A 22,940-nucleotide genomic window follows, 5' to 3' on the forward strand; every position below is an offset into this window, starting at 1 on the left:
CTAAACTATCGTCCGTCACGTTAAAACTACTGAGAATTTATGGTGTCCCGCACAACTGTTTGATTTTTCTTGTCCTGCAAAAAATAATTTAGAATTTCATTTAATTCATACAGATATTGAGTGAGCTACATTCAGAATGGATCAGTTTGTATCTCACTCATCTCCGATATGCGATGTTTGCTAAACCGATGATTCTGAATGATGCGACTCGGTTTGCATAGAGGATAGGAGCGCTGATCGAGATTGCATACCAGCCAGGCGAAGCAGTTGCGAGAGGCGCTATCCCATTATACAATCAGAATGTTTCCAACAGGAAACGCATCCTGAGTGTTTGTTTTGATTTATTTTCGGAACACTGGAACAACGAGTACATTCAAGATTTCAATCTAGATTTTTCGTTCAAAGGTAGCGCCTTTGAGTATGCAAAGAACTCCCGGACAGAAGGCAATATGCATAACAACAACTTGCTTAAACGCAAAGTGCACAAATCAAAAGCGCACGAATCAGCAATATTTTTTTTTTTGAAGAGTGAAAAAAATACGCCCCTATAAATAACTCTTTTAAAAATGCAGTTTAAAGTTGGTAGAAAAAACTTTTTTTTGCGTTTTCCGCTAAAAATAAAAAACTTTGAATAATCCAAAAATACTGAACATTTGTCATGTTACTCACATATCTTGCTACAAATTGGCGGTATTTGAATGACCTAAAATATTATGATTTTGAATATACGGCTTTTGTCTTTACAATTTTAAAAATATTTCTCAATGTTCTCTTTTTAACGTTGCAGGATCAGGAATTCCAAAATCAGAAGAATTTGAAAGGTTTAATTTGCTTATTTAAGGTTTCGGTTTAGAGTAGCTTTTGTTATCCAAGTTCTATATTTTAAATGTTTTTTTTTTGTTTTTGTCCGAAATAGAACCAAATTTGGGAAAGTTGTTGTGATTTATGTCTCTGGGCGACAATGTTCGGAAAATCGCTCGAGAAAAGCAATCAGGATTCGTTTCTAAATAGAATACTTATACCTCCGAGTGATATGCACGTGTTAAAAGTATTCATTGAATATTTGTCGAACATCAACATTAACTTGATACAAGAAAATATAACATGCCCCATCGAAGGCTACCGTTGCTATTCGTCACGTGGCTAATCGACGGTGATCGACAAGCTTGTTGATACATTTTGAGCGTCGCTCCCTCAACCATTCACGAACGTCTATCCTCGCATCATTGTTTATGATGTTCGTTTTTGATAGACGATCATGAATGTTTCAGAAGGGAAAATCTGAAGCAATACCAGGACCACATGTTTAAAAAAAGCCGTAGCACATGCTGGACAGTTCATTGCGGTTACATAGGCATGATTTTGTCCTTCTACGCAAAGCGAAAAATAAAAAATTATCTAAAAAAGCCTCCACAGATAGCTCAAAACTGATAGGCCTACCTACATATCAGTTATGATCCTAGAAGGTTGAAAGTCATCAAGGAAGGAAATCATCATCGAGACGTTCGATACTGATGATCTGCGTCTTTCTTTACCACATCAAGTTTTGCAAAAGTGTTTCAAATAGAGAAGCGTCGTTGTCATGCATGATTGTTTATATGATTTCGTTGGAGGAGGAAAAATGGACTGCTTTGATTTTTTGGCTCTGAATGTAGTCAAGCATGGCTCAGTGAAAATGATTGATTTTCGGAACATTGCTGGGCGAATGAAAGGAAGTGACATCAAAAGATACTGGTTGTCCAAAAACTTTTTTTTTTTTTTTTTTTTTTTTTTATGGCGTTTAAATAGCTCGGGGAGCTGACGCTGGAAATGAAAATTAGAATAGTTTGGAGAAGAAAATTTAAAGTTTAGAGAAGGCAGCGTAGAATAGTAAGCGATCTTGAGACGTTAGTTAAACCATCAAGCACTTCATTATATCCATGGAATATGGATAAAATGCAGTTCAAGATAATAAACCAACCCCTCCCGATACCAGTTGGAGGAAGGACAAGGGTGGGTTCGAGACTGGCCTCTACATACTCCCCAAGCATCTACATACTACGGTTTATAAGCGCATTGAAAATATTAAAAATAAAAAGGAAGGATCTCACCAAGTTACAGGACACCATCTTCAGCAGTTGATTTATGGTTAGATCCTTGGGCTGGCAACCATGTCATGCGAAAGCCAACGTCTGGGTCCCATGATGTTAGGGGCTGGCTTGAAGGTTCGCTCAACGTCATCATTGGACCAAATGATTTCTCGGTAGTACATTCCACGATACATGATAAGAAAACAGAAAAAAAGAAAAGAAAAAAAAAAAGAGAGAAAAAAGAGTTTTAGTTCATATCATCTATCAATATCTAAGAAGAAGCCTGGCTTAAACTCATAATAAACCGAGATCAAATTAATAGTAGAAGTAAGCTACATTGTTCCTGTCATATCATAGAACCATACTATTTTACCAAAATATGGATGTGAGAGCCTGTTTGCTTTTTGAAGCAAGCCTATTTCAAACTAATAAAAATTCTAGCTCAAATTAATAGTAGAAGTAAGCTACCTTATTCCTATCACAACATCATCACAATCATGCGAATTCACCAAAATATGGATATAATAGCCTATCTTACCGTTTGAGCATTGCCCTACACTACCTGCCTCACATAGTTGAATGCCTACTTTTGAATGAGATTTAAAAATTGCCAAAACTGTTTGCTTTAAACTATAATACTATCAAAACAACTCAGGTGACAGATCCGTTTCACAAACCTTAAACCACAAAATATCATTTCCATCCAATTAGCCCCCAGTGATTGAAAAAAGCTAGATTTAAGAATAAGCCATCGTAATTCATAAACCGCAAATACACATCCACTGGAGCATTGGGGAGGAATATGGTATTTGAATATGTTAACCTACTCCTTTCTAACTTTCCAACTATTTGAATATATCTGAAGAGAGAGAAAAAAAAAACTCCACCTCCGAATGATCTGAAAAATAGAAAAGAACATTAAGAAAAATAGAAAATAACATTAAAATGACAATAAAAGGTCAAACAATCATTTCTGATCGGACCAGATTGACCATGTGATTGAGCTTTAGTTAAAAGCCGTGGGACCGACATCTAGGGGTTCCGTTTCACTTATGGTCGGAAGTGATCCGTTGATGCCTATAGCAACACTGAACTGTGATACTCTCACTATTCTATATTTAATGTTGCTATACGTCAAGGTATACCCATTTATATCAAAGTGATATAAATGAGCACTCAATCACGCCCACGGAAGATACTGGTTGTCCAAAAACTTGAAATAAAAAGAAGTTTATAGATACATATTTCGGTCCCTAACCAGGAATAAAAACGAGTTGATTTAGTTTTTCATCGCTTTTTATTTCTCTTGCAGTTTCATTCAATTTTGTTTCACTTAAATCCTATTTTTTTCTTTTTCATTTGTTTTTTCCACTTACAGCTAGAAGAGTTTGTTTTGCTCTTGTTCTCTGTGTGTGTGTTCTGTGTTTTCTTTTAGTCACTTAAAACTACTTCATTTTTTCCTCTGCATTATTTTTCGACGTCGGCCTTTAGTTTGGCGTATCCTTGTTTTCTTGAAATTTTATTAACATTTTCAGCATTTTTTTTTCTTTATTCATTCGCTAGGGTTTCTTTGCCCATTGATCCTATACACTTCCTGCTAGGTTTATTTGGGTTTGCTCCTTTCTTTTACGATCATTTTTTTTTTAGATTTTTATGTTTTGGTTTTCAGCGCTTACTCCTAAAAAATCTTGTTTTCATCTAGTTTCTCATCATTTTTTTGTTTTTTTTTAATTCTAAGTTCATTTAACATCATTATTACTAAAAATCAATACGACTTCTTCGCTCTTTTCGCTACACAGCGACTTTTTTTCCATTCATTTTGGTAGAAGTCGTTTTTAAACGTAGTATTTAGGTGTTTTATTTTTCTTCAAGTTCTCAGTAAATCGCGATCAAAATTTAAACTATTAATCATTATCAATAAGACGAAACAAATCTAATGAAACAAATCTATTAACCGTAAGTAGGAAACTAACAGCTTTTAAGTTTTCGAAGAATGTAATACTTTGCTTTTCCTGATTTGACCAGATCAGCTTTCGGCCCTTTATTCGAAGGATTTTTCCATTTTTCCATCTTCTGTTAGTAGTAGTATAGTTTTCTTTTAAGTTTTTCTGGTTGTTTTTTCTCATATCTTCTTTGTGCATCGTCAAGAGGTAAACTCGATAGGGTAATTCGACACAAAACTAGGAACGAAACGAAGGTGGAAGCCCCTTTCGCGATATTCAATTTTGGTTGTCGTTTTCCGAAAACTTATTCAGCTATGTGAGAAAAATGTGTTGGTGTGGGTGCAAAACAAATTGAAATTAGACTACATTGAGTAGGAATAGTTGAATTTGCGTATTCATTTAAAGGTGTAAAGTCGAAAATGGAAGATTGTTGCTATGAACCTGTGCGCCCGTGTTTTTTTTGCGTTGGCTTTCAGCGAACGTTCGAGGCTCGTTTCCAAAAAAAACTGGTTGCAACGAGTGGATCAATAGGAATCTGTGTTGTTTTTCTTCGGTTTTATCCTGGTTTCGTTTCACTAAAGATGGGTCTCATGTTATATTCACAAGAAACATAGGCATCACTAAAAAGCACAGAACACAATCATATGTCGGATGTCTCTTCATTTTGTTTTTCTTGCTTCAGTTGCATTTAGCTCAGCTATTCTAAACAATTTTTTATCCTAAATATTTTCTTACAAACTATCAAAAATCTTTTCATTTTGTTTATTCCTAATGCTTTCTCCCTCGTGTTTCTTCTTTCACTTATATTTAGAGAGTGTGTGTGTGTGGTTTTTCTTGTTGATTTCATTTTTCTTTCTTCCTTCCTTATTCATCCTTAGAAGCTAATGTTTTGCCTTAAGCCTAAAGCTACTTTTCATTTCAGCTACGTAATCCTCTGTGTTCTTCTTCTTCTTCTTCGTTATATTCCACCGTGTTCTATTCTACTGCTGCTACTTTTTTTTGTTTCATTTTTTTTGCCTACGTTATTTGTTCATTTCATCTACTATTTTGCAATATCTTAACTTATCAACTGGTTGAAAACGAATTCATTCGAACAAGACAATCTACGAGAGGTTTTGGTGGAAAAGTAAAAACCCTCGGCTGGTGCGGAACTGTATGTTGGAACGAAATGCGATTTGAAAAAAAAGTTTTTATCTTGTTATAGCTTGTGCCATCTTTATGTTAAATTGTATTGAAAATTCTTCAGTGTGAATAATACTTCTAAAAAAAATTTTAATTTATTTAACATAAACATCAATCTTTTTCGATCTTAGAGTATGACTCTGCCCCGAACATTTGAAAAAGTTTTTATGAGAGTCAAGCAGCCTGACTCAAGCTAAACATCATTGATGTTTATTTCAATCACTAGGGAAACGAACCTCTCCAGTATCCACCTATCGTTGAGGTCAGTTGTCCAGAGCCCTCCACTGAAGGCAACATACAGATAAGTATACCAATAATATTTGTCTGCTAAAAATACTTAAAAACGAGACGAGAAACAACCCTGATCCTGATCCCCTTGTTGTTTTTATGGTGATATTCTTTTACCACGAGAGTGTCACTATCAGTTTCTATCCTTTTCTTCAAGGAGCAATCAAAATGGTTAGTCCTTTCGGTGACCGAGAAAGGCCTCTCTAGTCAAACCAGGTGACTACTAACGAGGAAAACTCTGGTAAGTCGAAGGAGAAAATGCACCTGAAGAACATGCTTGGGTCGAAAGGAGGGATCGGAAGAGAACCCACAGGAAAGTACATAAATAGGTCCGGAAGTGTCGTTTTCCACAATCCGCAAATAATCTCGCGTTGAAGTGAAAAAAGTTAGAGTCGATCGTGCTTAAAGGGTGTCCGTCCACAATGAAATTGTCACACTATGAAATTTCTCTAACTTTCTAACCGTTGGGTAGAATTTAATGAAAGTTTGGATGAATTTAGTTCACAATGCATTGTTTACATCCTGCAAGTTTTAAAGTAGTTTTTTGTCCAGAAGGCCAAAACTGGCTTAGCTTCGAATGTTCAAGGTACAGAAGGCCTCTAATCGCGACGAGAAGCAGAACAAGTTCGCAAAATCCGTGTCACGAAGTTGTACCTCAACATGCTGTCGAAAGTTGAATGCTGCATCATGGACGACGAAACAGATGTGAAGGCCGACTTCAAATAGATCTCCGGCAACCTGTTTTTCACGGCCAAGGATAAGTTCAGCGTTCCGGAGCATGTCCGCACTCAGAAGATATTCAAATTTGCGAATAAATTCCTGGTTTAGCAAGCCATCGCATGTGCGGGAAGCGGAGTGCACCTTTCGTGATCCAGGACACGATAAACGGACAGGTGTACATGAAAGAGTGCCTCCAGAAGCGGTTGTTTCCTCTCCTGAAGGCCCACAACGTCCCAACAATCTTCTGGTCGGATTTGACCTCATGCCACTACTCCAAGGACGTGCTGAAGTATGTGGACAATAAGGTCAATTTCGTGCCGAAAATGTTCAACCCTCCCAACACTCCGGAGCTCCGGCCATCGAGAAGTACTGGGCGATTATGAAGCAGCACCTTCGGTTGATTCACAGGTTGTGCAGAATCTTATGGCCGGGGTTAATTGGCCAAGGTGTGGGAATTTGCGTATAGACTGTGAATAAAATACGAGTAGAATGGTAAAATGAAGTTTATAGTTATTTTTCAATCCCTGAAAATTTGATGGCAATCGGATGAAAATCTCGAATTTTGCGAATCAATTTTGTGTGTGGCAATTCCATGCTGGACACTCTTTAGTAGGAACGTTTAGGTGAGCCAACGGCTCTGGTAAATTGCATGTGGAGGTTTGAATTGGGTTGTCGAGGGAGTTTCCTGCCAAGAACGAATTCGGACAAATTTTCAAATAGTGTTTGTTTCACACCGTATCAACAACAACTGTGAAAAGACGATTAGGGAAGATTTTTTTAAAGGTAGGCCCGCTTAATTTGTTCCCTTTTTTCATGCCATTTTTTTCTCAAATTACCCACGGCTAGCACTTTAGCCAGTCAAAAACTGTTTCTACCCATATTGGTGGGGTGGTTATTGATGTTTAGAATACAAATCTTAGCCCTCTTTTACTACTCTAGTGAACGTCAGATAATAAGATGAGTGGCCTGAACAAAAGTTTAAAACGATTGTCTATTCCACATTGGAGTGACCACCCAAGCAACCGAAAGTCCCATAAAACAGTACGTCTCGGTGGTCGAGTGGTTAGCGAGGTAAGACGGTAATCGCTGGTCCACTGATGGCATGGGTTCGATTCCCATCCCGGTACTGGGTGTTAAATGTTAATCTTAAGTTGTCCAAGTCATTTATTCAGTCTGTAAAGCCTAAATCGGCTAAGACGGTGTATGTCTTTTCCTTTTCAAAAAACGCTTACTCAGCCCCATCATTGATACGAAATCCGGTCAATGCAGCTCAAAATTTAAGTTTTTATTGATACTTTAAAGTTCCAAAACAAGTCTTAATGATCTTCTATTCAGCTTCTAGCGGCCCTTTTTATTCAGCTTCCAAAAAATCGTAAAATGAGCATAAACTCTTTCTCTATCTCAACTGCACCCTTGGCATCGGTTCATATCACCTTCTCTTGATTATTTACTATGATCTGTACATGGTGCCGCCATGATGCCACGCACCGGATTCCAAACTCGACAAATTGCTCAATTGCTTCTTTCCTACATATATCGCATCAGAATGGTCACTCAATTACCAATTTACTTATTGAAAAAAAAAATTGCCCGGTTTGGGGATCAAACCCCGACCTTCGTGGTGAGAATCGAACACGCTATCACTAGACCACGCCTAGATGTTGTTCAAACTGAAACTCAAACTCGATGTGGTGATTTGATTTTGAAAGCTCCTCAATGCACTTTTTGTATACAAGGTACATATAAACACTTTTGCAGCTTTCAAGTTCATTCATGAGTACATATAGTTCACTCATGGGAATTGGTCAAAATAAGTCACATACAACGTACATGTCAATCACTTTTACAACTTTCAAGTTCATTAATGTATACAAAAAGTTCACTTAAGGGAAATAGGCAATTGATTTTCTTTGTCAGCCAATATGTAACTTTCAAAGCCTTCATTCAATTAAATTTGTGACATTTGGTTGCTTGGGCATCACCTCAATAAGATAAGATCCACTGATTTCTGTAGTACCAGTTAAGTACATCCGATATGTTGACAATTTCCAGGGCTCTCATTTAAAATTGGTTTACTTGCAAAAATTTCAAGCTAGTTTTCCAATTTTGAATACTGTGTCTATATTCCTCCTCAAAACATTGACCTTGAGGGTGCAATTACGGAACGCCCAAATGGTTTCAGTAATAAAGAAAGCCTTGAGACGACTCCGGTAAAAATTTCGAATTCTTAGCTAGTTTTCAATTTTGAATATCGTGTTTATATCCCTTGTCGAAACGTATTGAGAACGGAATTTGTTTGTCAGGTGAGTACGTCCAAAGGGGGTAGCGACATATTCAAGATCCGATTTTCAAAGTTAACAACCAAAAAGTTGAAGTTCTTCTAAAATTAAAATGATTACATTCAAGTTCAACACACTTTTAACAATTCTCCAGGAAGTTGTGCTTTCAAGAGTGTGTCTGTGATTTGATTAGTTCGCATTTCGTTTACCAGCCAAAGTCTACCGTTTTTTTTTGTATGTTGATCCTCTCCCACCGTTCCTTGATTTTTTCCCTCTCTTTTAACGCTACAGTTTAAAGAGTGGATTTTTTCAACTCTTGTTTGTTTTTTTTTTGTTTTGGTTTTGCTTGTTTTTTTTGTTCGATTTTAATTGTTTGTTTCGTAACTCTCTCCGTGGCTGCTGGGTTAAAAGGTAAATGGATCCAAAAAAGTCACGTGCGAAACCTTGCTACTTCTGCTTTCTGTATGTTTTTTTCAGTTTTGTTTTATTTGTTTGTTGTTGTTCTACTAGTTTCTTTGTCTCTTCGTGTTCGTCTTTTCAGATATTTGCTTCCTTGTGGATTTTTTTTGATTAAATTTGTCTATATAGTTTGCTCGATTTCTTTTTTTTCTACCTCGTTAGGGTATCATTTTTGATGAAGGGTTTGTTTCTTTCATATATTTAGATTTCTAGCGTAAAAGAATCACTTTGAGTGATCTTCAAAACTTGAATTATTTCTGTTTTTTTCGCTTCTCTTCAGCTGATGTAGATTTAAGTTTGCTTGTTGGATTCTCCTCTGCTAACCACTTGATGGCGTATAACAGTAGTGCAGTCGATTTATCCGTGTTAAGGGCGCGGGTTCCTTTGTTTAGTTTGGAATTTATTCTCAACGTAACTTTTCGTGTCACTACTGCACCTGGTTTTCGTTTTTTTTAATCTGATAACTTCTCTCAGGGTACTCGTTTGTTTATTTTCATTTGTTTTGGTTTTGTTGTTTAAATGTATAAGTAAAAATAGTCTGACTTAGGTTTCTGTCACATCAATCGTCTCTCTCCATCTGCTGAATGGGACCCTTTACTCTAGTGTGATTGGGTTCGTCAATTATTTATATTTGTTTGTTTTACAATGTCATGTTTTTTCCTTCAGCCGCGCTGTGATAAATAAGAAAATATAGGTTTAAAACTTTTGTTGTTGTGATGATCTCTGTGTGAGTGAGTGAGTGAGTGTGTGTAAGTTTTTCGGTGTTCCTGTACCATTAGACAGCTTGTTTGCGTTTTTATACAATTTTCAACAATTAGTACGTTCTGTTAGCTTCATGTTTTTTTTTTCATTTGCGTCTTTGCTTGCGATTTTTGTTTGTATGTTTGCTTGCAAGATGCAAAATATGTTCAGTCATTGGTTTTAGTCCTCCTCTCATAATTCTTCGTTTTTGTTTATAATTACTTTAATAAAGTTATTTATTGTATACATTCCTTAATAGTGTTCTCGTTAAGTGTTTTCAAAGATGGAAGATTTTCATGTTGTCTTTTCATATCTTTTTGGTTTTTTAGTGAATAGTTGCTGCGTGGCTGATTTTTTGGATTGGTTTTTTTTAGATAGATTTCGCAGTGGTTCTTCTTTGTTTCAAGTAAGAATGTAAAATCAACAACATTAAGACAAAAGTATAAGTTTGTCAGTTAAAGGTTTGGCGATTATACTCGTTTAACACTGCGATCGAACGAAGGGGTTTTTATTTGTTGTCCTATTTTTTTCGTGAGAGGAGATGAAGTACTCAGCGAAGATGTTTGATTTGTTATTTTCTTTTTCATTGGACTCTGCAGTACTAAGTTCAAGGGAATAGCTTACTTTTCCCTTGAGTAGATTCAAGTCCTGTGGCTAGACGGCTCAGTGTGTATTAAAATTCCTTAAGTGTGATATATAAAATTTGAATATTACGATACTTACGTTTTACGATGTCCCTGAAAAAATCGAGAGAGCTGTGAGCGATACAATCCCGGTTACACACACTCGGCCTCTGGGGAAAAAAGAAGTTTCCCCCAGTCGGCTTTCGATAGTTGGGAATAAATATTATCATACACGTGTGTCATATCAATCAAGTTCATCCATGAATGGGCCTATAGCAAAAAATCGAGATTAGTTTGAGAGTGTGATTCGTAGGACTAGAGCGTAATAGTGGATTAGTACACCTTATGAATAATTTCCGTTACGTTTTTCACCCCGTCAATAAATAAGCTATACAATATTTGATGATTTCTCCCTCCCTTTTCCTCATCGAATAATAAACAAACAAAAATGTAATATTTCGTATCACAGTTTGGAAATACTATCACATAGCGGTTTTCCTTCTTCCATTGTTTTTTTTTTGTTAAATCTTTTATGTTCTAAAATAATAGTCGTCCTATATTGTGTATATATGCAATAAATAATCGATAAAACGCTTGATTATTACTTGGTTTTATACACACTGAAGCCATCGTTCGCCCAGTTGATCGGAATTCTCGATCCACTTGAAACAAATATCCCTCGGAAAAGCGATTCTAGTACCCCCTTCAAACAAGTACTGCAACAGTCGACAAAAGCGTACATTTTTTCTCGGTTGGTGTTGTTATAGTTTAAAAATTATAGGATCGTGAGATAGTTCAAATTTTAGGTGAGTAGTTTTTATTCTTTCTGCCAATTTGGGCCTCGAAAAATGTGATTCATAAGGGTGGGACAAGTGAAACAAGTGTGAGGAGCATGAGGGTCATCTACTACTGTTGCAGGGATGCTAAAATTTGTCTTTTTCATGTGATTTTCACTCGGCGTATTCGGTCGCGATTACTCGATCGTGTGCCATTTACGTTAAAAAAAAAAAGACTATCGAGGTGTTGTTATCTGTGTTTCGTCTTACTGGATTTTTTCTGAATCCCAATTTTTATGTCTCTTTGCGATTGATTAATGTCGCCGTTCATTTTTAAGGTTTTTATTATTTATTTGTTTGTTTGCTTTTATTTAACGATTCGACACTGAAATTATGCATTCGAAAATATATACCATCTTCGGCTTCGCTTGGCCGTTTTATTTTATTTCCTCTGATTTTGTTTCATTAGCAGTTGAAGTTTCTGTATGTTTGTTTGTTGATTCAGTTTTGCTTAGACATGTCGTTTGCTTTTTTTTGTATTGTTAGTGTGTACTCCTTCTTAGATACTCGACAAGTAGTTATGAAAATAACAGATTTTACACGTGCATTTAAGCATCATATTTGTCTCAGTTCCCTTTAACGCTCCCTCGAATAACCAATGTGTCGTATTTGCGATCCTTTTTTGTTTTGAAGTATTCTGAAAACTCGCCTTCTCTTCAACGTATCTTTTGCTTCCGTATTTCGCCTTCTTCTTATTTTTCTCATTATTTTCATTTTAACAGCTCGACAAAAGGGGATTTTCAAAAATATGTGTGTAGAAAAATTGAGTTGGTAGTTTATCTTTGGGTTATCTCTTATTCTTGAACTTTTATGTAGTATTTCTTCTTTATTTAATGCGTAGTTTTGCTTCAGTTTCTCTGAGTTGTTCAGATTTCAAGATTTTGACACCGTTTAGCACTTTTACTTTCTTGTTTTGTTGATGTTGTTGTTGATATTTTACAATTGAAACTGTTCAATCCTTTTCAGCTGTTTGTTAGTCAGATTTTGTTCTATCTTCAACTTTCTTATTTGGGTTTATTTTCTTATTCGGGTGAAACGAGACAGAAAAATTGTGAAAAGGCACAATTTTCATGTTATGCTTCCTTGGAAGTTATTTTTGATGTTTTTTTTTATCTTTCATTGCCACAGGTCGATTTTATAATGCTTTCACTGAATCCCATGTGTGACTGTTTCAAATCCTGTTATTGGTTGATTACGACAAAACCAACGAATGGAATCCTCACGTGAGTGTGTACGTCTGTGCGCTTACATCGGTTAACTGAAATAAAAAATAAATTAAAGTAATAAATAAATCAAATCAAAACATAAAAAATACCTTTTGTTCGAAATCGAGCCTTAAAAATTCAACACCACGTTAAATATTTCATATTACATTTTTTCAATTGTTTCAAAACGATTTAAGAAACTATTATCATTCACCAGACCAGTAATATTATTATCGCTTAATCTGAGTTTCGATTTTTATCTGCAATGATTTTTCTGTGTCAAAACTTCGATTTTTTCTTTCAGGGATTTTCATCCTATTGAATGATTCATCCCATAAATCAAAACTTTGAGGTCGAATTAGACCCGTTAAATTTAGAGTCCGAAATTTGAGTTAAAGTTTCGAGTAAAAATTCCTAGTCTTAACAGTTTTGAAACCGTTATTCGAGTGTTAATTTCGAATCTACAATTCGAGTTCGAGACTGAATTCCGAATCCGAGTTTCGAGTTCGAATTTTAAATCCATATTAAGAGTCTGATTTTTGATTTTAAATTTCGAATTCGAATCCTAATTTCGAGTCCAAATTCCGGGTTGAAATAACGAATATCCCTATTTTTCTAGATTTCTTTCCAGAGACGGAATTTTGAGCTCGGATTCAGGTTTTGAATTTTAAGTCCGAAATTCGATTTCAAATTTTGAATTCGGATTTTAGATCCAAGTTACGAGTTTGAATTTCAAGTCAGAATTTCAAAGCAATATTTAAAATGAGAATTTCGAATCTGAATTCGATTTTTGAGACCGAACTTTGAGTTCCAATTTCGATACCTGTTTTCAAGATCAAACTTCAGTTACAATTACGAGCCTTGATTCTGAGTCCGCATTTCATGTAAGAATTTTGAGTACCCAGGTCGTTATTCGAGTTAGAATTTTAAATTCTTTATTCAAATTCGTAATTTGACTCCGAATTTCGAGTTCGATTTCTAACTCCGTATTTCAACTCCGAATTCCGAGCCCGTCATCCGAGTTCGAATATTGAATCTGAAGTCGGCTTTCGAAAAGAGTCGAAATATCGAGGGTTTCCGTATTTTGGTTCGAATCCGTAATTCGACTCCGGATTTCGAATCAAAATTTCCAGTCCGTATTTCGAGTCTAAAAAATGAGCTCAATTTCCGAGTTCGATTTGCAAGTTCTAATTCCGATTCCGAATCCAATTTTCGAATCCTGAGTTCAGATTTTGAGTCAAAAATCTGAACTGAACTGAATTTAAAATATGAGTCCGAGTTATCAGTTTATGTGAGTTGATAATCTTGTTGAATTTTAAATCTTTCACACCTAAGCTGTCATCATTTTCTATTAAGTTAACAATTTTTGATTGAGATTTTTCGAGTAGTGATTTCGAAGCATCCTTTGTCTTTTGAATTTTTTTCCACCATCGGTGTTTTAAAAAAGATGTTTAGCAACATTTTCGAAGATTGGACTTTTTCTTTCTATGCTTAATGTAGATTTTATTTCGAATAAAGAAGCCAATTGAAAGAAGTTTTGTGTTTTGCTTTCCTTCTTCTCCATCAGCTGGGGGACAAAACCCTGGGGCTGGATCACGTTTATTCAATTAATTTCTTAGATTTCATTTGTCTCTTACTTGATAAGATTCACACTTTCAAAAAAAAAATTATAATATTAATAACAAAAATAAACAAAAGCATCAATTTGTTTCTCTCATTCAACTCCTTCTGTTGTTCTTTTTCTTTTTTAGATTTTTTGAGACATCACATTCGTTCCTCCGGTCTAGCATTCAGAATTTTTTTTGTTATCAGTGTTTTAAACTAATTTTTTTTTCTTATCCAGTTTTGCGTTTCAAGCACTTTGCTGTGTTGCATCATCAGTTGGTTCTTAAAACTAAAACAAGTACAACTAACTCAGAAGAAAAGAAGAGAAATTGCAAAAATTAAAAAAAAACTTCCTACGCTTTTGATGTTGTCTATGCTCGTTTTTTTCCACAGAATTCATTCCTCAAATTTGTTTTCTTTCCGCTTAGTTCTGTTGCTTCCTTTAGTTCTTCTACTTAACTGTGTTGTTGTTGTTTAAATTGTTTAGCTAAGTTTTAATTTTATTAATCGGTCTATCTAAGAACTAAAAACTAAAATTATGAGCTAGCATTCTTTTGCATCTTTTCCTTTTCCCCATCTGGCCTTTTTCTCATCAGTTTTGTGTCCTCAGCACAATGTACTCAGTTCCGAACGAAAAGAAAAATGATCAATCTAGAATTTTCTGTTATTTTTAAAGCCTTACAATTAACAAGAAAATAAATTAAAAATTATCCTAAAAGCAACTAGCCATTCTTTTCTCACAACATTCACTCGTTCGTTTTCCGTTGCTCTCAAAACTCTCCTACATTTCTCTTCCGCTGGCTTTTTGATCAAGTCTGGGATTTGAAGAAAACTGCTGGGAATTATTTGGAAGTTTTGGGAAAGTTTTTTCCCTCTCTGATTCGCGAACATAATCTGTGTAAATGTTTTATGTATTTGGTTTTCCACAATTTTAAAGAGGCACCCAAGAGAGGTCCTCGGTGATCGTTTTTTGTTGAGAACAAAAAGTTAAAAACGCAAAATATGAAGGTAATAGGATTTTTATTTTCTTTTTTTTTTCATTTCAGTTCATCTCGCTTGGGTTTCGAGTTTCATTGTATTCCCTGTTGATGAGATAGCGAAACAATAAATAATTTTAACCAAAAATTAAAAAAAAACAACAACGCAAAAAGTAAAAACAAAATTAAAATTGAGAAGCCTAACTTTTTGTGTTGGCAATGATAATCGTGTGCCCTTTTTCTCCTGTTATATAAATTGTTTTCTCTGGAACCACAATTTTAAAAAGTAGATAAAAATTGTCTGCTCGTCGATATACCATTGCCTTTAATACCCAAAGCAAAATAATAAATTTTGAAACATAACAAAAACATCTAAATAAATTAATTTTATACTTGTAAATTTCTATCTTATAAAAACGGCGATCCCAAATAAGAAAAAAAATAAACCGGGATCAATGCCGAATAGCCCGTCACATACGCACGTGTATTCCATTTTTTCGGTTTTGCGGTATTTTCGTTAAAAATTTGTCGAATGTGTTTTTCTTTCATTTGTTATTGTTTTGGAAAAATGTTCTGATTTAGCTAATTCATCTTTGTCTTGTTCGTGTTTTCTTTTTATTGGTCTTTAATTTCTCAACGAGCTCAACCGTACTGAATCTTCACCCTTAGCTTGACGTTTAATTATTTTGTTTAAAAAATTACCAATGTTGTTCGTCTCAAATGAGGTATCGTTCTATTAATGCTTGCTGTTCGAGTTAGTAGTTCTGTTTGGGCGTGATGAGAGGCCCTTTTAGTTGTTAGAAATACATATGTCATTTCAACCACACTTCTTTTTGAAGCAAATAATCAAAATAACTTCGCCACTTAACAACTTTGTGTCTCCCTAGAAAGACGATTTTAGCAAATCGCTCAGGCATTTCTGGCGAATCTCTATCTCTAATACACTAGCAGAGAAAGCATTCATCAGATCCTCTCACTTAGCTAAGGAAGGTCGCTGCGCGGGTAAATTTTCGGTAAAAATGTGTGTGTTTGTTGATCTCGTGGCGTCACTCATTGTGACGAATTACTGAAACTATGCCAACGGCAATGACACGATCACTGGGCCTCTTCTTCTCGATTAACTGACGGTTGATTTTCTTTCCCAGCGATAGTTGTTCTTATCTTTCTTTCTTTTGAAAACACCTCCTCCTCCTTCTACATCAAGAAGTTGTTAGAAACATCGGACTCGATCGGTCTAGGAATCACCTACTAGAATCTGTTGGGCTGTCTCGGATACGGAGTCGACCAATCAAAGGAGTCCAACGAAGGAGCCGCAGCTGTCTACTTGGGTGCGTGCTGATACTGTGTGGTGTAGGCCTCATCCGGGGAAGCCGCTGTGCTCACCTGTTCCGAGTCGCCCATCTGCATCGTGTGGATGATCGACGGGGTGGGCGCGTAGTATGGATACGTCGAACTTATGTACTGCAATTTGAAACAAAGAAAATTTTGTTTTAAAATATTTTTTTTGGATAAAAATAGCGATGTTAAGATTTATAAAAGTGTATGTAGTATTTTATTCCTAAACAACTCTCTGGAGCCACGACTGTGACCATAAGTGAAAATGTAACAAAAATTTCGATTTTATTTTAGTATACCTACAAGATTTCTGTTTGGGCCGTTTAAACAGAGGTTTAAATTGACAAATAACAGTGAAAATATTGCTTAATAATTTCGATTTCGACGGAACTTTGTCCAGGGCTTGCAATTTTAGTATTTTCAGATAAACGTCTGTTATATTTCTCCAAGCAACACAATCGTCTAGTTTGTCTCGTTTGTGTTGGATCTTCCTTTTAAGAAAATTCCATGAAATTGCATGCTGGTGAAAACTGTTGGAGGTTTCGAAATCAAATAGTTCCTAGAAAGTCAATTTTGGCCAATTTTTTTTTTTCGAGATAACACCAGATGTCAACGTTTTATGCATTTTTAAACAATTCGGCATCAAAATCAAAATATCGATTTTCCAATTTCCTTTGGTCCCCCTTAACCCTCATACGCCCCAGAAATTTTTACCCGTTACAGTCCCTGGAGTGTCAATTTGACACTCATGGCTTAAACCAATATATTTTTCTTGTTTCCCCTTATGTAATTACACTACTAGAAACGGTATGAAATTGTCTTCCTGGTGAATGTAGTTTTATTGCGGAAATCGTGCGTTAATATACTTAAAATTCAGTGCAAATTTGTATTTTAGTGCAAGAAGATCAGAAAAATTTGCAAATTGACATAAAGTTCGAAAAACAACCTTTGAAAATTCGTCAAAAAATCTGTGTTTGGTATTTTGACAATCTGAAAATGCAAAAATGTGCCAAAAACTTTCAAATGCTTTTTTCAAAAATTATCTTGTGTGACCAAACAATTTTGGCGGTTTATTGATTTAAAAGTACGTTTTTAAACCACTTTTTTAAATTGATTGTTGTCATGATCCTAAAAAAATAAAAAGATTCTAACACCATCTGAAAAGTCTTTTTCCCGAACAAGTTTTTTCGGATTGTTTTTCCTATACTTTGAATAACGAAAAACTGAAGTGTTTTCGGTGAATAATGTCTAAAAACATATTTGAGTTACATCACAAGATTTTCAAGGTTTGCAAAACTATATATTTTGTAAAATTCGGTTGAGAACAATAGAAATAATGCGGTTTTAGGCGAGGAGTGTCAACTTGACACTCAAGGTCTGATTACCCGATCAGGAGACCATATCAAAATTTGTTTTTACAAACCCATCTTAACGAGATATTGTTAACTTATCCAGATAGGGGAGATAAGGCCATAATGGCTACTCATTTTAATGGTTGTGCTAAACGTAATGGCCACCTTAAGGAAAACGCTTAATTAACTATAGAGAACAGCTGTAATATGTGAATTACATAATTGTTTCGTGTTCAGACACTCAAAAAGTCTTATGCCTAATTGGATGAAACTTGAAAAAGTAGATAAAAACGTTTAAAAATGCATTTAAAATTTTTTGCCGAAAGCTGAAAACCAGTCACTGTAGGGGCATAATGAGAACACCACTGGGGCAGTATAAGCACCATTCATCGAGGCACGATGAGCGTTTTCTGTCGGGGAATCTAGCAGCAAATTCGACTCGATGAAGTCAACTGAGTAATAGAGCTACAGCTTAACTTGTATCGTCTGACGATTTGGCTTATTGGTTAGATGTCGGAGATGTCGGATCTAGGTCTGTTTGTAGAATTCAAAGAATGAACACTTGCACATTATGTTTCTGGTGTTTTGTTTGACGGATGATGCTTTGATGCTATTAGCCGTATAATGTAACAATAAAAAAAATCAATCATGAATGGTAAAGTCTGCTTCATTTAATATTGGAACACAAACAATTGCGTGTAGTTCAGTCATTTATTAACGAATTCATAATTTGTTTTTCATACAAATGTAGCATTTTCTTAACTCTTTCATAAAAAAAAAATAAAAAAAATTATTCATTGCTGTTTCGAAGAAATTCTCGTACTTTTCCCGTAATACGGCACATTAGGCGGCGCACACCCTTTTCGTCCACCGTTTTGGCGATTTGATTCCACCAGTTCTTCATTTGAGTCATGTTCCTAACAAGTTTTCCCTTTGCCTTAAGCCTCCGCTTCGTGATTGCCCAGTATTTCTCTATCGGCCGGAACTGGGGGCAGTTTGGGGGGTTGAGGTCCTTCGGTATTACGCTGACCCCGTTCGTTGCGTACCATTCCATAACCGTTTTGCTATAATGGCAGCTTGCGAAGTCCGGCCAAAACATTACTGGACGGTCGTGGGCACGAATAAACGGCAGAATCCGTTTCTGTAGGCACTCTTTTTTGTAGACTTCTGATGTCATTGTCTTGTCAGTGAGAAAGACTTTGGTTTTCTGTCCACAACTGCATATCCCCTGCCAAATCATGTACTTGCGGGCGAATTTATCCGCAAACACGAACTTAAATTTTGCAGGTACATCCCCCCGAGCCGTCGTCAAATAAAATTTTTGACCTGGGATTTGCCCAAAGTCCGCCTTCACGTAGGTCTCATCGTCCATCAGAATACATCCGTCGAACTTGGTCAGCACTTGGTCGTACAGCTTTCGAGCACGGATTCTGGCCACATTGTTCTGCTTCAGCGTCCGATTTGGCTGTTTGCTGGCTCGGAATGACCTTATTCCTTCCCGGAGACGAATTCGTCGCACCGTACTGTGAGCGGCCTGGAACTTATTGGCCAAATCGCGGTCTGAAAGATTGGGATTCCTCTTGACGGCCTTGATGACTTTCCCACGCAGTTTCCGGTCGACAGTTCCACTCCGACGCTTCGAATGCGGCTTCCGAGCCGTCGTCAATGTTTCCTTGTACTGCTTGATAACACGCCATACGGTATTTCTGGGCATTTTAAGCTGTTTAGCTAGCTTCGATGCCGACAACAATGGATTTTCAAGAAAACTGTGCACAATTTGATCTCTCCGTTCGGCTTCCATGGCGGTTGTTTACAAAATGCTATCGTTTGGTGTTATGACATAAATACATGGTGAAAGGTAATGAATTTCCCGACACGTGGGTGAAAAAAGTTTCCAAATCCGTCCACTAGGAGCGCCACAATGAGCAAATGAATTTGTTCCAATATTAAATGAAGCAGACTTTATGTGCAAAAAAAATCCCCTCGAACAGGAATCGAACTCGAGTCTACTGATTACCTCTCCGACACCTTACCAATAGGCCAAATCTACAGACGAAACAAGTCATGCTGTTGCTCTATTATTCAGTTGACTTCATCGAGTTGAATTTGCTGCTACACCCAAAATTCAGCCTCTGTGCCAATGACGTGTAGTCAATTACATAGCATCATTGGTACAAGAAGATAACGCGACCGGTGCTGATTCGATTTGCTCCCACTGGCATTAATCTCCCAAGTTAACCGAATTGCGTATGTCTGAAAGAAACAAAATAAAAACGTTTGCACGTCCCTCCCTATCGCATCACAAGACGAAGAAGGATAGAAATAAATACCGGCCAACACCAGGCAGCCAGCGAACCGAGCACTGTGCGTGTGAATGTAGCAAAAGCAACAACAAAAATATCCTTCTAATTCAATCCACTGGCACCGGCAAACCACGGCCAAGCTGTGCGTGTGTATGCAGTAAAAGCAACAAAAAAAACATTCCTTCAATTTACCGGCAAACAACCACGCACCGGCCAAGCTGCCCGGCTTTAGCAGTTGTGTATATGTAGCGTGTGTATGTAATAGCAGGCGGTAAGCAAACACAGTTCTCATTCAATGGGTTTCCCGTTTCCTTCACTCCCGTTCCCTTTCCCGTTTCCATAACAAAACAAGCTGCCCGGCTTTGGCAGCTGTGTATATGTAGCGTGTGTATGTAATAGCAGGCAGTAAGCAAAGCACAGTTCTCATTCAATGGGTTTCCCGTTCCTTCACTCCCGTTCCCTTTCCCGTTTCCATCGAAAGACAAAGGAATGCATTGAAAGAAGGCCAAACGCCGGGAAGCCGCCGTTGTGCGTTTTTTTCGATTGATCGGTGACAGAAAGCCTATGACAAATATCCCTCGTCCTGTATGAAGCTTGAATAGTACACTGGTTAAAATGCCGGTCTGGCAAGACGCTATGATAGGTAATTTGAGTTCGATTCCTCACTACGGCGCTGTGGTTTTAATTTTTTTTTTTTGTTTCTGGGATGAATTATCCAATAGGAATAGGTTTTTCTTGTTTCGCTTGAATGTAGTGGTCATCATTTTGGTTGGGAGCCGAGTCCTTATGCCAGTTACGGTTTTTCAAACATACCGTCTTCGGCACAGTGCACATTTCAGCGCATTATCGGCACAGAGATATGCTAAATAGGCATTGGATTTTTGCAACCTCTTCTATGGGTGTAGATTACCCGGCGAAAATGCTCATTATGCCTTCATTGAAAAAGCGTTTTAAAATAGATTAAAGTGAAAAATCAAAAAATTTATGATGTTGAAAATTGAGAAACAATGTGTAGCATGTGGCAGTTCGTACATTTCAGATCAAGATGATTAAAGATCATAAAAGCTTATTTGGTGGTGCTCAAAAATCATAATATTTTCGTTACTTGAGAACCTAGCTGGTTATTATTTAATATTTCTGTAAATATGAAATGGATATTTCTTTTTTGTTGAAAAACTAATACTATAGGTAGTACGAAACAAGTCCTTATGAAAATTTGTTTAAGAAAATACGTACTTATGTAGAAAAAAGAAGTGCTTATTATGCCCTGGATGCCCGTTATGCCCTGATCTCCCCTATAGCTTTGATTATATCTCTTTTGATACTATCAGTTGTTTTTTTCTGCCGGGCAAAAAAATGTTTCGAAAACTTTTATTGGAAGTTTACAGGTTCCATTCCAATGCACCAGGCATGGTTCTGTGGCAGCGTGCGCGCCCCTCAACCAGCTGATCGAGGTTCGAATCTCCTGGCCTGGTACCCAAACTTTTCAAGAATTGTTCAAGTTGGAAACAATGCATCAAACTTTGAGTACAAGTCACAAGGTAGTTCAAGGTATATGCAATAGTGAGTGCTTATAAGAAAAACATTGCATGTAGGCTTGTTTGCAAAACTAATATTTTTTTCATCTTTGATGGTCTACATCCTATCTAATGTTAAATTTACATTTTCAAGGGGATTAAGGGAGTTGAATTCATACATCAATGGAAACCTGATCAGGAGAGCATATCAAAATTGTTACACAATCCCATCTCTACGAGATATTATTAACTGTTCAGATATAGCTTTGATATCATAATCTTCGTTTTGGTCGTTTCGAAAAAAAAAACGATTATAGGTGACTCTTTTGATACAATCAGTTTTTTTTTGCCGGGCAAGCAAATGCTTCGAAAACTTTTATTGAACGTTTGAAGATCTCATTCCAATGCACCAGGCATGGTTCTGTGGTAGCGGGCGCGCATCTTACCTTTAGGTCGAGGTTCGAATCTCCTGGCTTAGTACCCGAACTTTTCAAGAATTGTTCAAGTTGTAAACAATGAATGAAAATTTGAGTCCAACTCAGAACTATTACTATTATTGCGTGTAAGACAAAAATGGCATAAAAGATTGTATGCAAGACTCATATTTTTGCGTTTTTGGTGGTCCTAATCCTATCTGATTGAGATATAATCTTGATTTATTTCAAGGAATGATATGATTTAGTTATGCTTGCATGGACTTTTTGTTATAATTTGAGATATTTTAACATCCTACGAGTGCTAAATTATATCTCATTTTGATAGGAAAAAATTGAATATCAAAATATCTCATCTTGATATAATTTTGTTTTTCTCTTCTGATCGGGAAGCCAATAACTTGACCAACAAAACCCACTTAAAAATCATACGAACTCAGCCAAACTTATATAGGGTTATAGCTTACTGAAAAGGCATTATTTAAGATATTTTGTAATATATCTCCTTTCTTAGTTGAAAAATGTATTTGACATGTTCCACAAAAATGTGTTCCCAATTCAACTTTTTTTGGATAAGATATTTATTTTGTAACATTTTTGATGGAGGATAAGAGCTTCGTTTGCACTTGCTGGCAATTGCTCTGGTGCACATTAGGGGAGATAAGGGCATAACGAGTACCCCGGGCATAATAAGCACTCCTTTTTTCTACAAAATAACGTATTTTCTTAAACAAATTTTCATGAGGATTTGTTTCGTACAACTTTTATTATAAATTTTTCACCAAAAAAGAAATATCTTTTTCGTCTTTACAGAAATACTAAATAATAACCAGGTAGGTTCTCAAGTGACGAAAATATTATAATTTTTTAGCACCACCAAATAAGCTTTTATGATCTTTAATCATCTTGATCTGAAATGTACGAATTGCAACATGATTTGCACATTGTTTCTCAAATTTCACCATAATGAAATTTTTGATTTTTCACTTTAATCTATTTTAAAACGTGTTTTTACTCAAATTTGTTGACCTGGGGCGAACAGAGCACTATTAATCAGGGCAAGATGAGCGTT

The 22,940-nt window shown here is 36.2% G+C and overlaps 1 protein-coding gene across 13 annotated transcripts in view; it reads right to left on the reverse strand.

The window, feature by feature from the left end:
- Positions 1–5,282: 5,282 nt before the first annotated feature.
- LOC129751837 (protein alan shepard) overlaps positions 5,283–22,940 on the reverse strand; it is an 873,165-nt gene continuing 855,507 nt past the window's right edge. For all 13 annotated transcript variants that reach the window (XM_055747580.1, XM_055747579.1, XM_055747578.1 and 10 more), the window contains one exon: positions 5,283–16,388. In XM_055747580.1, coding sequence (XP_055603555.1) covers positions 16,248–16,388 — 141 coding nt within the window. In that variant the 3' untranslated portion in view covers positions 5,283–16,247. The remainder of the gene's footprint in view (positions 16,389–22,940) is intronic.

The sequence above is a fragment of the Uranotaenia lowii genome, chromosome 3 (genome assembly GCF_029784155.1).
Source record: "Uranotaenia lowii strain MFRU-FL chromosome 3, ASM2978415v1, whole genome shotgun sequence".
Taxonomy (NCBI): domain Eukaryota; kingdom Metazoa; phylum Arthropoda; class Insecta; order Diptera; family Culicidae; genus Uranotaenia; species Uranotaenia lowii.